The sequence below is a fragment of the Equus przewalskii genome, chromosome 7 (assembly GCF_037783145.1).
Source record: "Equus przewalskii isolate Varuska chromosome 7, EquPr2, whole genome shotgun sequence".
In the NCBI taxonomy this organism is placed as follows: Eukaryota; Metazoa; Chordata; class Mammalia; order Perissodactyla; family Equidae; genus Equus; species Equus przewalskii.
Genome location: NC_091837.1, coordinates 51077291 through 51090886, shown reverse-complemented (window position 1 = coordinate 51090886; position 13596 = coordinate 51077291). Strand labels below are relative to the sequence as shown.

General features: G+C 35.7%; 1 protein-coding gene across 3 annotated transcripts in view; it reads left to right on the top strand.

Annotated features, from left to right (window-relative positions):
• The window catches only part of CDH2 (cadherin 2), a 208212-nt gene that overhangs the window by 151207 nt on the left and 43409 nt on the right, over positions 1-13596 (top strand). For all 3 annotated transcript variants that reach the window (XM_070627537.1, XM_070627539.1, XM_070627538.1), the window contains 4 exons: positions 320-466; positions 2275-2430; positions 6394-6538; positions 9263-9435. In XM_070627537.1, the coding sequence (XP_070483638.1) occupies positions 320-466; positions 2275-2430; positions 6394-6538; positions 9263-9435 (621 nt within the window). The remainder of the gene's footprint in view (positions 1-319; positions 467-2274; positions 2431-6393; positions 6539-9262; positions 9436-13596) is intronic.

The window sequence follows — 13596 nt, the reverse complement described above, 5'->3', positions numbered from 1 at the left end:
ACTAATGAGAAATATATAAAAGGGTACTATTAAATTTTGCTCAATATTAACTACTATCTAAGATGGTTTATGGAAACTGCAAATAGTTTACACAGCTGTGCCACATAATAAATTGTTTGGAATTCAGTTTTTCAATGAGCAGCGTAACCCCAAAATTTTATGGTGTGTTCTCTCATTTTAATGGGGGGACAAGGAAAGGGCTTCCAGACTTATTTTCTTGTTCATAAATGAACTTTCAGGTGTCCATTGATATTGATATGCTTTCAGGAAATTGTTTTTCCTAGAACTCAGGAATGTCTTTTTATATTTTCATGCCAAGGAATCACAAGAAATTGAAGAGATAGTATTCCCAAGGCAATCGACTAAGCACAATGGCCATCTACAAAGGCAGAAGAGAGACTGGGTTATCCCTCCAATCAACTTGCCGGAAAACTCCAGAGGCCCTTTTCCTCAAGAGCTCGTCAGGGTAGGGTGGCACAATCTGAATTGTCTCTGTGGCATGTGTTAAGTGTATGTTCAAAATGCTTTTGTCTATTTTTTCACAAGGTAGAGTTTGTGACATTTGTACTGAAAATATGTTTTTGAGTAGATAAAATGTGTGCGGTGTTATAGAAAGCCTCTGCTTGTTTTTTTTGTTAGATTATTTGTAGGTAGAGCGGGTCCTATAGGGTAGGGTGGCACAATCTGAATTGTCTCTGTGGCATGTGTTAAGTGTATGTTCAAAATGCTTTTGTCTATTTTTTCACAAGGTAGAGTTTGTGACAAATATGTTTTTGAGTAGATGAAATGTGTACGGTGTTATAGAGAGCCTCTGCTTGTTTTTTCACTGTGTGAGTCCACCATGCATTCACAGCCCACAACACCACACCTTAGCTTCCTTCCCTGAAAGCTGCCCTCCTTGAAGATCTTTGCCCTCTGCAGATAACTTTTGGCCCAAAGGAAAAATAAAGGGGCAATCATTGCTAAAAATGCCAGTACCAAGTGCATTTGAGAGTTTTTTAAAGAAAAAAAAAATGACCTCTGATACCATTAACAGAATCCCTGGGGCTGTGCAAAAACATAGGCTTTCAAATCTGACAAGTAAGTTTTTTTTCAGTTACTCTAAATGCATACCATCAGACACAGAGAAAAAATTACAGATGTTTCTACATGTTTAGTAAAATTAGCAACCCGTTATTTATTGCAAAAGGAAAATAAGACAAAGTCACTGTATTCCCGTTTATTAGACAGTAAATGTTTCTGTATATGATTATTTTCACATTCCAATGCATACTTACCGAAAGCTGTATTTTTTAATAGTCATTGATTCGTGTTGTATATTCTGTTCTAATGCATATTATAATTCAGTTTAACAATCAGTGGCATAACCCCCAAATAAAGGTGTTTTCTATTTGCCTGTTTTGATGGAGAATGAGAAATTGCCTCAACTTAGGAAAAAAATAAACTAGATTCTATTACTAGATTAAGTGTATTTACCTAGTACATAACTATCTCTTATTCTCACCTCTAAGTAGTGTTGCCCAATTGTCCCTTTCCCTGTGTGGTTCTTCCTCCTTCCTGTCGTTAGCCTGTTCCTATGACTGCTCATCTATAACCTTACTTTTCCTGGGCATTGTTGAATTTGGAGGAAGAGGCAGTGAGCCTATAATGGGTATAATTTTTGAGAGTATGGAAATATATTTTAAAATCATTTCTCGTTTGCTTTGTTGTTAATAAAGAATTAGGGGTGGTAGTTGCCACCTTAAAATGATATGGAAAGCTGTGGTTGTGATGAATATGTCAATACAATCCAAGTACAAAAATCTGACTTCTGGGCTCGGCCATAATCTTCGGGTCCCCATGTGAGGCTATTTCACACCATGGTTAGACAATTATTTCCTATCTTAACTGATGCCCAAAGGTAAGCAATTTTTATTTTCATTAAATTGAACACCTGTTACTGGGTTAAATATTCTAACCTACGAATTCCCAAGATAGAATTTGATTCTGTTTAAAAACTGACACTCCTTCATTTTGACTTTTTGCACTGCTCCTGGTGAGTGTTCTTTTAGATGTTAACATTGCCCCCAGTCTTTCTGGTGATAGGTGACATCTCTTTTTTGAAGCCCATCACCAAGAAGCAAGGAGGAGGAACAGGGCTGGGAAAGTGTCAGTGGTTTTCTGGGAAGAAATGGTGTAAGTTTGTAACTGAAAAAGGGCAAGCGGTGTGGCATGAAATCTGATAATGAGCTCATTTAGTCTCTCGTTTAATGTGATTGTCTTCTTGATCCACAGATCAGGTCTGATAGAGATAAAAACCTTTCACTGAGGTATAGCGTGACTGGGCCGGGAGCTGACCAGCCTCCAACTGGTATCTTCATTATCAACCCCATCTCAGGTCAGCTGTCAGTGACCAAGCCTCTGGATCGAGAGCTGATAGCCCGGTTTCATGTAAGATTTCAACCGGCTGACAATTCTGTGTATTAATACTCTTCTAAATGTGTGCAGAGTTTAATATTTGCCTCTCATAACAGTCTCAAAGCTTTGATGCTGAGAGTTTTAACACTAGAAATGATCTTGTAGCCTTTTCAATTTATTGTAATAATTTTATTGTTTATGTAGAATTGATAATGCTCATGGTGAAAAAAAAACAGTACCAAAGAAGAAAGCAAAATTGCCTAAAATCTCTTTACATGTGAATGTGGCTAAGATTATGAGAACAAATTTACACGAAGGGGGTCAAAAGTGTTGAGTATAAATTATGTAGAGATCACAAAACTTTTAATGACTGCATGGTATTCCATTGAAGGTACAGACTATAATTTTAATAACTGTTTCTTACTAATGGGCATCTGCGCTTGCCTGCTTTATCTGTTCCTGCTGGTCTGATTAAATAGAGTCCTAGAAAGTGAATAGCACATTTTTATTTTGTTATTTCTTGGCAGTATCCCTTCTAGAAAGAAATGCCATTTTAATACTCCTACCAGAAATTGAGATTTTCCTTTCCCTCATAACCCTGCCAACACTTGGTTTCATCCATCTGCAGTCTGAGCAGTCTTTCTTAGATATATTATCTAGTTATATTTCTTATGTTAATTTTTATGTTCTTTATTATTCTATTTTATTCATTTTCTTGTTGAGTTATAATAACTTTTTGTATATAGTTATATGTTCCTATTTTTTAATATATGTATATATTTGAAGCTAGTTTTCCCAATTTAAAAATAATATTGTAGTGAGTATTTTAAAACTCAAGAATTACCTAGTATTAAAATATAAATTCCAGGAGGCATTTTCTTTCCTTTGTTTCTAGCCATGCTTGCACATTTTCCTCAAACAAGATTTCACCAATTTTTTTGATGAGTTTAATATAGAAACCTCAATTGATCTTTATTACTTCTCCAATTTCTACTTGAATAACTAAAACTTTTAATGAAAGTATCATTTTCTTTTAGAAAAGAATATATACACATTGTAAAAACTTTTCAATAATAGAAAAAGAAAACTTTTCAAATAATGCAGTATTAATTAGAAAGTAAGAATGATTTGTAGTCCCAGGACATTAACCTTTTTCTGTTTTTTAAACATTTTGGTGATGTACTGTAAGATGTCTCTCTATGCATAGATTCATAAATATATTCTTTTGAAATTGGGATCTTTCTCTGAAACCAGCTTTTTTCACTTAGTAATCATAAGATTTAGCATCTTTCCATGTCACTAAATCATTATTTATTTATGGCATCATGTTTGATTGCTCCAAATTATTCTGTTGAATGAATGTAACATAATCTTAACGAATTATTTATTGGTAGATATTTGGGTAATTTAGTTTTTTATTTTGTTTTGCATCTATAAATAATCTGGCGATGAAAATCTCTCTGTACATTTTCTCGTTATAGCCATGAAGTAAATTCCTGAAACTAGAATTATTTTGATAAATACAGTGAAATTGCTCTCTAGAATGGTTGCATGGTATTGCACTACCTGCCCACTATGTAAGAGACATACCTACTCCACACCATTATCAATCCCAGGCATTATTTATTTATTGCCAGTATTACTTGTAAAAAATTTATCTTGATGTTTTAAGTTGTGTAAGTTGAATATCCAAAGTGAATTCCCTATTCCAGTCTTATGCTGAATTTTCTTTTGAATTGTTTCTTTCTCTTACTCTTATTAAGAACCGTTTATCTAGTAACATGCTTGATTTGTTACATATTTTCTCCTTCTGTTGTTTATTTTTAAACTTTTTCAGTAACTTTTACCCCACTATAACCTATAGTTTTTGCATTGTAAAATTTGATTTTTTAAAAATTTTTTAAAAATTTCATCATGTGTTCTGGTCTTAGAGATGGTTATAAAAGCGTTCCCTACTCCAAGATGCTTGCCTCCCCAATTTTATCTCTTGTATTTATTTTTTCTGCATCTAAATTTTTAAGCTCTGTAGAGTTTCTTTTAGTAAAAGGAGAGAGGGATAAAGATCCACTTTGTTTTTCCTTTATGGCCCCCAGTTGTCCCACATGTTGAATTAGTATTCCCGTTGATTTATCATCTCTACCATCATTCAAAACTTTTTTATTCCACGTAAGCACGTGTTTGTTTTTAGATTCTTATTTTGCCCATTCATATATTTGTTGAAGTTTTGCACCTATGCGAACTTTAAGAATTATTGAAGTTTTGGAAATTATTGAAATATTGATATGTGGCAGAGCAACACCTACCTAGATCTAGCAGATAAATAAGCATATGAGAAATTTAAAATGTTTCAGTTCTGCATATTACTCAACACTCCCTCTTCCCAAAGGCCTTAATGGTTTTATCTACCAATGCTTTTAAAATCCTTGTAGAAAATGTAATTCTGATGCTTTTCATATTGTTCTAAAAACATAAAGAAGTAAAATTTTCAAACTTCTCACAAAGACATCACATTAATAGGGAAACTTGATAAAGATAGCACACAGTAGATCAGCGTCTAATGAGACTATCTCTAATTTATAAGTGTAAATAATATCAACACAGAAAGTTCTCAATATCTCTACCTATATGAATTCTCACTATCTGAACTCGTGTGGTTAAAACTCAGGAAGTAAATATTTTCCGGTCAGTTTTTGTGTGAATTCTTGCTCTCCAGATTCTCATTACTTGCACATAAAAGAATGATACCCCTCAAAAACTAAAATTATAGAATTGTGAGAATGTTTCAGTATTAATAATCTATTAATGTAATATAATATATTAAGTCAAGAGAAAAAAAGAAGTCAAGAAAAAAAAACGATTATTTCCATAGGTGTTAAAAATGAAATAATAAAATTTACTATATTTCGTGTGTTAAATAACCTCTGAATTTATAAAAAAGGGATATATTGATGCTTCTTTAACTTGATAAAGCATATCCAACAGAAACCAACAGCCAGCATCATACTTAACAGGAAAACCATAGAAGCATTGCTGTTGAAAAGAAACAATTCAATGGAATGCTACACAGCCATTGAAAAGAGTGAAATGGGTCTTATGTGTTGGATGAAAAGATTTTGAAGATTCTGACAAGAATAGCTAAGTGATTATACTTGTTTAGAAAGAAAAGAAAAGATAAAATTTCTAGAAAAACACCTATAAAACTGAGAATTCAGGCCTGGGAGAGGGACATATACTGATGTACTTAGAACATTTATGAGCGTATATTTTTTATATAGTTATATTTATATACCTATATATTTATATATAATATATTTATATATTTTTATATATATAATTATATATAGTTATATTTATGTATTATATATACATTTGTGAGTGTATATCCTTTTATATTTATATATTTATACTTATATATTTATATATATTTGTAGATCCTTTTAACATTTATGAGCACTTTTTACAATTAAAACAAAAAACCTAGTATCAAAATTCCTACGCACACCTTATTCTTTCTAGATTCTCTTCTGTTCTCTCGATTTCTGTGACTACTCTGTGCCAGTGCCACTTTTTTAATTAGCCTGACTCATATGTACTGATTTAGTGAAAGGCATTTGGGAGCTGGACAGAACTGGCTTTGGATGTGGGCTCTATCAGCAGACGGAGCTAAGGCACTTAGCCTTTCTTAAGGTCGATTCCTCACCTTCAAATGCAGATCATTTCTCCCTCACTCTTTAGTATATGGATTAAATGAGTTAAAATCCATAAAGCTCTGAGCGCGATGCCTAACAGATAGTAAGTAGTGGCTTTTTGCTAGTTTTTTTCTACCCTAATTACATGGAATTTGGCTCACTTATGTTTTGATGGGAAGAATAGCTTTTATTTTTCAGTATCTCAGTCCATCCTTGCTATTTTGGTAGCATGGTGATTGCATATTTTCCTTTCTCGCTCAAGACGTAAATCTGGTACTACATAGTTTTGTTTTCCGATTACTTGCAGTTGAGGGCACATGCAGTGGATATTAATGGAAATCAAGTGGAGAACCCCATTGACATTGTCATCAATGTCATTGATATGAATGATAACAGACCGGAGTTCTTACACCAGGTTTGGAATGGGACAGTTCCTGAGGGATCAAAGCCTGGTAAGTTTGAAGATAATAATTTGGAAATGACTTCAGGAAAAGCGGTATTATCCTGAGCTGTTATATAAGAAGAGGAGAAATCGTATGAGCTTTTTGATGTCATTTTCTTTCATTCCTAATGCTTTTAGGGAAAAAGCAAAGTAACTTAGGAAAAAACTGATTGAAGAGAGAAAACATAACCATATCACTCTACTGCCCACAATAACTTTTCCCACCCCTGCAAAAATATACACTTCAGTCTCTGATTCTATACTATAGAATCTATAGGATCCTTTCATTCTGCTGTGGTTGATGTAGTCAGTGCAGCTAGAAAGTGAGCTCCTGAGGACCAGGGACTTTCTGTTCATAAAGTACAGATTTTATCGTATTAGTTGTAGCAGCAACTAAAACTCAACTGGAGAGTCTTAAAATGCTTGTTGTTCCCGGGACCATGCAGTGAGTGAGGGAAAAGCTGGGAAGGGCCGTGGTGCCAGCTGTGATGATGCCCTCTCTTGCAACACTGGATGTTTATGTTCAAGATGACCCTATTGTCTTCTGCAGCTCTTGCTGTTACACTAGTGTCATGGAAAGTGACCCAGCCTAGAAACAGCAGTTGCCAATAAATAGCCTCTCACCATTGTGAAGGGATGTTTGACTAAGATTTTAGATTCTTGTCCTGAAGCACTGTAGACTTCAGTCAGAGGAGAATAGCAAGGCTAGAAAGGCTTATTGAGTTTGAAAAACTAGTGGAGAAGAAAATCAGTTGGTATAGACGTGATAAAAGGAAGTGTTTCACCAACCTTCCTGAGATGATTTGGTGGTTAGAGAGATTTAATGAGCTATCTTATATTTTTTTATATTTAAAAAAGCTTCAACATTTCAAACTGTGCTACATGTTTTTTGTCATCTATACCAGTTTATATACCTCCCTTATGCATAAGCCAATTGATAAATATTACCAGCTGTGCCTTAAACGGATAGTTTTCTTGGTCCAGATACACTTGGCGGTATCCTCAGAAAGAAGTGAGATGAGGGTAGGGGCCTGCTGGAGTGGGAGGACAGGCCTGTGCAGGAAGTTCAACCATCTGTGGCTCCTTCTCAGTCGCATTTTCAGAGTAGCTTTCTTTGGTATTTTAAAATACTGTGAAAATCAAAATCAAAATACTGTAAAATCAAAGTATGTTAAACATATCCTTACAAAACACGAGTCTTATGCACATATTCTAAACATAAATGAACAGACTTTTTTTGCCTGGGGAAGTTTTTTGGTTTTTTAAAATTATTTATTTTCTTTTTCCCTCTGTTAGTTCTAACTTTGTTAAAAGTACTGCTTTACCAAAAAAAGTCCAAAATAAACCATTAAACATATATTTACTATGCATTTGACCATGCATTTCCATAAAGCCTCTCATGAATAAAAGACTCTCAATGATCACGAGAAGTAGACATTTCATGAATGCATTTCCTGTGGTCATTCTGTATGGTTGAAAACATCCTTCTAGACAAGGTTTGATAATGTTATGAATCTTGAGTTAAACTGCCTTCTAATCAATATTTCGGTTCAAGATTCTGACACCTGCGTTTTGTTTTAACTGGTCATTCATTCATTTGTCCATTCATTCATACAACAACTGTTAGAGAGCACGTGCTGTGGGCCAGGCACTGTTCCAGCACTGTGGGTACAGCGATGACCAGCTAGTTCCTGCCCTCTCGGAGCCTAAATTCTAATAGGGGAGGAAAATAAAAGGCAAGCAAGCCGGTAAATATGCAATAAAGCTCGGAAAAACTTAAAGATAGAGGAATGGCGCATAATCAAAGAGTGTCTTCTTTAGAGGGACAAGCTCTGAAAAGAGATTTGAATAATGTGGCCAAACCTCAGTTAATTCGGGGGCAAAAATGTACCATGTAGAGGGGACAACAGCTGTAAAGGCTCTAGTAGAACCGAGCTTAGAATACTCACGAAGAAGGTAAGCCGGAGATGGAAGATTTTGTAATCCAGGTCTTATGAATACCCCACAGGAAAACCATCTTATACAGTAACTACTTTTCTTTCTACTCCTAAATTACACAGTTTGTCTAGCTAGTTTGAATTTATTTGATCCTAATGCTTTGTAGATTTCCTTTCCAAAATATCTAATAAGTTGAAGTCCCTGAGACTGTTACAGTGTTCTTGTAATCTCCTGGGAAATAGTGAACCACAATGCCAAACCCCTATTCCATGTACCGAAACAGTAATGCATGGAATCACTCCTTATGACCTGAGTCAATGGAGTGTGCATCATTATGCACACAGCTTACTTTCAGAAAGTGACTTAGGCACTGGAGAGAATCTTGCTCAGCATGTCATTTTAGGCGTTATCGCATAATGGGGAAAAAAAATATGGCAGAGGGAAGGAATCAGTAGCCATAAAATATGTTTCTAATGGCATCTGTATTATTATTTGCATCTTATATAAGTGAAGGCCTGAAGTGATCCTTTCTTTGAATCATATAGTTAATTTGTCTTCTAAGTTATGGAAAAATTGAGTCTTTATAAATGTATAAATTTTTTATCATTTTCTTTTTCAAGTATCTAAACCATGTTTTATATTTTTTAAAGTGAGGACTGCTCTTGAATCAAATCTAAGTGACTAAATGTATGTTTTGAAAGTTAAGCAAGATTGATGGAAAAGGTAACTGTACCTTCTATTGAGGGGACCCTGAAGTGAAGGGTGACCATTCATTTTCCGTGTGTACTGTGTCTAGGAACATATGTGATGACGGTCACTGCCATTGATGCTGATGATCCAAATGCCCTAAATGGGATGCTGAGGTACAGAATCCTGTCCCAGGCTCCAAGCACCCCTTCGCCCAACATGTTTACAATCAACAATGAGACTGGTGATATTATCACAGTGGCAGCTGGACTTGATAGAGAGGTAAGCCAAGCCAATACTGTATTTTAATTTGTTTGTAATCTTAAAGGTACACAGCATCACATGAAATTTATTTAGGGGTAAAAATATGTCCATAATATTATTCGAATATTAATTTTCATTAAGAAATCTGTTGTGCTGTTTTCTATGGAATTTCAAATTGGTTAAATGATATATGTATACTGGATAAACCATTGCTAGTCTGTGTAATATTTAGTGTGATACTTGACTAAGTTAGATACTATCTAATTTTTTAAATTCTTGGCATTTTCTCAGCTTTCCCTTATATTCAAAGGTTTATGTGAGGAATTAAGTTAAAAATCACGCCCAAACAATATTTGCATAGATTTAGGATAATTTTTAACATTCATATTTTTATGAGACTACAAATAACAGGTGTGGTTAAGTTTTTTGCAGCCCTGTGGATAGCCTGATTTAGTACAAAGGATTTTATCTCCTTTATTAAAAATTGCCCCTTAACTCTAAGATTAGCTTATTTAACAGATTTGAACACTAGGAACTGCATTAATTCTACTGACAAGCCTTTAAAGTTATGAATGCTGAGAAACACACTTCAGGTGTAATATTTGTTGAAAAGACATAAAATGTTGATGTTATTGAAATATTATGTGGTATTAAAGTGTGAGAGGGAATGGATATTTCAGTTAATTCCAGATGTGTCATCTTCCTTTGACAGACCTCAGCCCACCGTGTGCACCTACACACATCTGTGTTTTGTTCATGTGATTTCTTCTACCAGGAGTGCCTTACACTTTTTTCTCGATCTTGAACCTTCCAGTTCTTCATGTTCCATTTCAAGCCCTGCTTTTATTCTTTCCTGAAAACGCCAGCCTTAATGAATTTTTTACACCCTTTTTCTATTCTGTTCTGACCATTTTCTTAGAGATTCTCAAGGTCATTATTGACCATCCGTTAACATCGTGTGAGTGAATTATCAAAGTGCCAACTCATAGAGATTCGTGCATTGTAGATTTCTGGCTGCTCCAGCTTTTATATTAATGGAACCTCAGATTATGTGTGTCAAAAGGAAGCATCATACCTATCATAATAAATATTATTGATAAGGACTTTAGGAGTTGGTTTTTATGATGCTTTATTTGCCTTAGTAGCATTCACTTGGATTGGATCGAAGAAAACATTACTAGTGCAATTAATTATATACACAAGATAGTGCTGAGAAGTACTTTGATGAAGTAATATGAGCCAATCAAGATTGCTTTATTCACAACTGAGCTGAGAGCCTTACTTAGGAGTTAGATGTATGCCTATTACATTAGACCTATTAACTTCCAGTATCAACGGTTCTTTTTCTAGGAATGTTTTGCTTCAGAGACTGTTGAAGTTTAGTTTTTACAATAGGACTTGTAGTTCAGTGATATCTGGAACATGTGTGTCTTTTCACCTCTTCCAGTACTCTATGAAATGCTATTCTTAAATGCTAATAAACTTATCACAAATGCCTTATTTTATATGAGAATATGGGATGTTTTTTAATATTCTCTCTTGAATGCCACATTGCTCACACACTAAGGTATAGCTCATCTCCCAATCCTAATATTTCTCTTTCATTCACAATCTCATTGTGAGATACAGACACAGGGCTTTATCTTGTTTTCATACAGTAATATTCCTATCACATTTAGCCTGGCTGTTTTATGACAAGAAAGAGATGCAGAGAATTAAAGATAGTTTTTCTAAAGCAGACCAACCATATTTTAAAATCAAAGAGACTGTATTTAGTTCAGAGGCTGAAAGTCTGAAGTCAGACCATAATCGTGGTTAAGTATATCTTGCAGTGGACAGAAGCAGCTATGCACTACCCCCTGATGAAATGAATGTGGAAATGGATTTGAAACCATAGAATCCTGGGTGAGACAGAATATGAGAAATAGCTTCTTGACAGTGAAATTATTAAACACAACAATGAGTTACCAGGGAAAATTATGGAAAACCTTCCTTTTCTGAAAGTCATTTAATACAGAAAAAATGTATCTATCTCGGATGGTTTATGGTAATTCTGCCTGAGGCTGGGGATAAATTACTCTGACTTCTTCAGGCCTCTTGCAGGCTTGAGATTCTCTTATTTCTATTAGAATTCATAGTTTTCTTTCTGTCAAAAGTAATTTCAGTTGTCGTTCTCCTAGGATATATGACGCCTTTAACTGATTGAATTCCTAATCATTGAAATGCTTACTGAGATTCAGCTTTTTATTTTCCTTTAATCTCCAAATTTAAGAATATCAGTTCTATAGGTTTTCCAGACCTAAAGCTGTACTCACCACACATCCCAGTCTTCAGTTTTTTATCTCTGCCTGATTCTTGTTACATTACTTAGTGGTATTTATTCCTGGCATTTTCTTCTTTTCTCCACTCAATCTTTATGTCTGTCTCCTGCTGTCTTCGGTCCAGACAACCACTGACTTGCACTCTGCTTCACTAGGTTTGAATTCTGACTCTGCCTGTTATGGGCTATCTGACCTTCATTGTATTAACCTGAAACCCCAGCTCCCACGTCTGTAAATGGGGATAATAAAATTACCAACCTCATGGGTGGTTGTAAGGAGTGTGTAACACAAGGCAGAAAGTACTCAGCACTGCGCCTAACAAATATTAGCTATTGTTTTTCCCATTGCCATCATGAATCCAGACTCAGCATCTACTGGGTGAGCATTATCACTTTTCTTCCTCATCATAATTTTTCTCATGCCAAAGAAAGAATTATACTTTCTGTTTTCCAAACCTAATAATCCCTTTACTTGTGTCCTCAACTCTGTGTTCTATCCTTGAAGGAGTGTTCTATTTTCTGTTGTCTCAGTATTCCCTTTTCTACAGGCTCCTTCTTACAAACCCCAAAGCTTCCTTCATAATCTGCAAACATGCTGAGTCTCCCCTATGGTAAAATGGCTCTCCGCGACCCATGGGATGAAGTCAGAGCTCTTAACGTGGAATTCTAGACCTTCTAGGACCTTGATGCCAAAGCTTTCTTTAGCCTTCATTCCCAGAATTCCTTGCCTCCTGCTTATGAGCAAATGTTGCCCAACCATTCGTACAACTGCATGCAGTTCCTTGTTCAAATCTGAGATTTTATATTCTTCTGTTCCTCTCATTCCCTCTGCTGGAAGATTCCTTTCCCATCTCTCTACTGCAAGCTAATCCTTACTCTCTGACAGCCAGTCCTCCCCCCTCCCCTTGTGCCCACAGTAGTCTGTGCATCCTCTAGATACACAAAGACAGTGTTACGTAGATGTTGCATCTGCGTTCTTGCTCCCAATACTCAGTGAAGCCGATGTGTTCTTCCTCTTTTCACCCTGAACAGGAACCCTGAAGAAGTGTTCAAGTTATGAGATTTTCTCTTTGTTTCAACACTAGACTTGTCGAAAGGGAAGCCTCTCCTAACTGCTCAACTCCCACTCCTTCCTCTTCTCCCTGAAACCTGGCTTTCCGCCTGCTTCCCCCCATTCAAGATGCACACATGCACATACTCTGACTTTCTTGGAAGGCATTAATAGAGTGAGCAATTAATGTTGCATATTCTGGGCTCAGAGACGCCTGGCTTCAGATCTTGTCTCTGCCATAAGGCTGGCTGTCAATGGACAAGCTTCCTTGCCTCCCCAAGCCTTGGTTTCCTCATCTGTAAAATGGGGATTAAAAGAAATCCACCTGCCTTATAGGATTATTCTGAGGACTAAACGAGATAATGTATCGTGCTTAGCACTATGCCTGGCACATACTTAATGCTCAATTTCAATGCATGTTAATTGTTGTTTTTTATTATCAAGCCCCTTAGAACACTGTCAGCTTACAATAAGCTTTCAGAAAAATTTTAGACTACAAACTTACAATTTAGGTAGTACTGTCAGCCCCATTTCACAGAGGAGGGAACTGGGACTTAGCATTTAAGAATTTGAACAGACACACAAACCTATCCTTCCCTTCTAAGTTCTCATGACATTATTACTTAATTGTCCATCCCCTAATCCAATGCATCCAAAAGCAAACCTGTCATCCCCCTAAATTCCTGATGAATTTCCTATTTCACGTGACCAGTGCCACCTTCTCCTAGGATCCTGGACTCCTTGCCTTTGCCATGCACTGCTCTCAGTCCATCCCTGATCTGTTTAGTCATCAAGTTCCTCTCAGTTT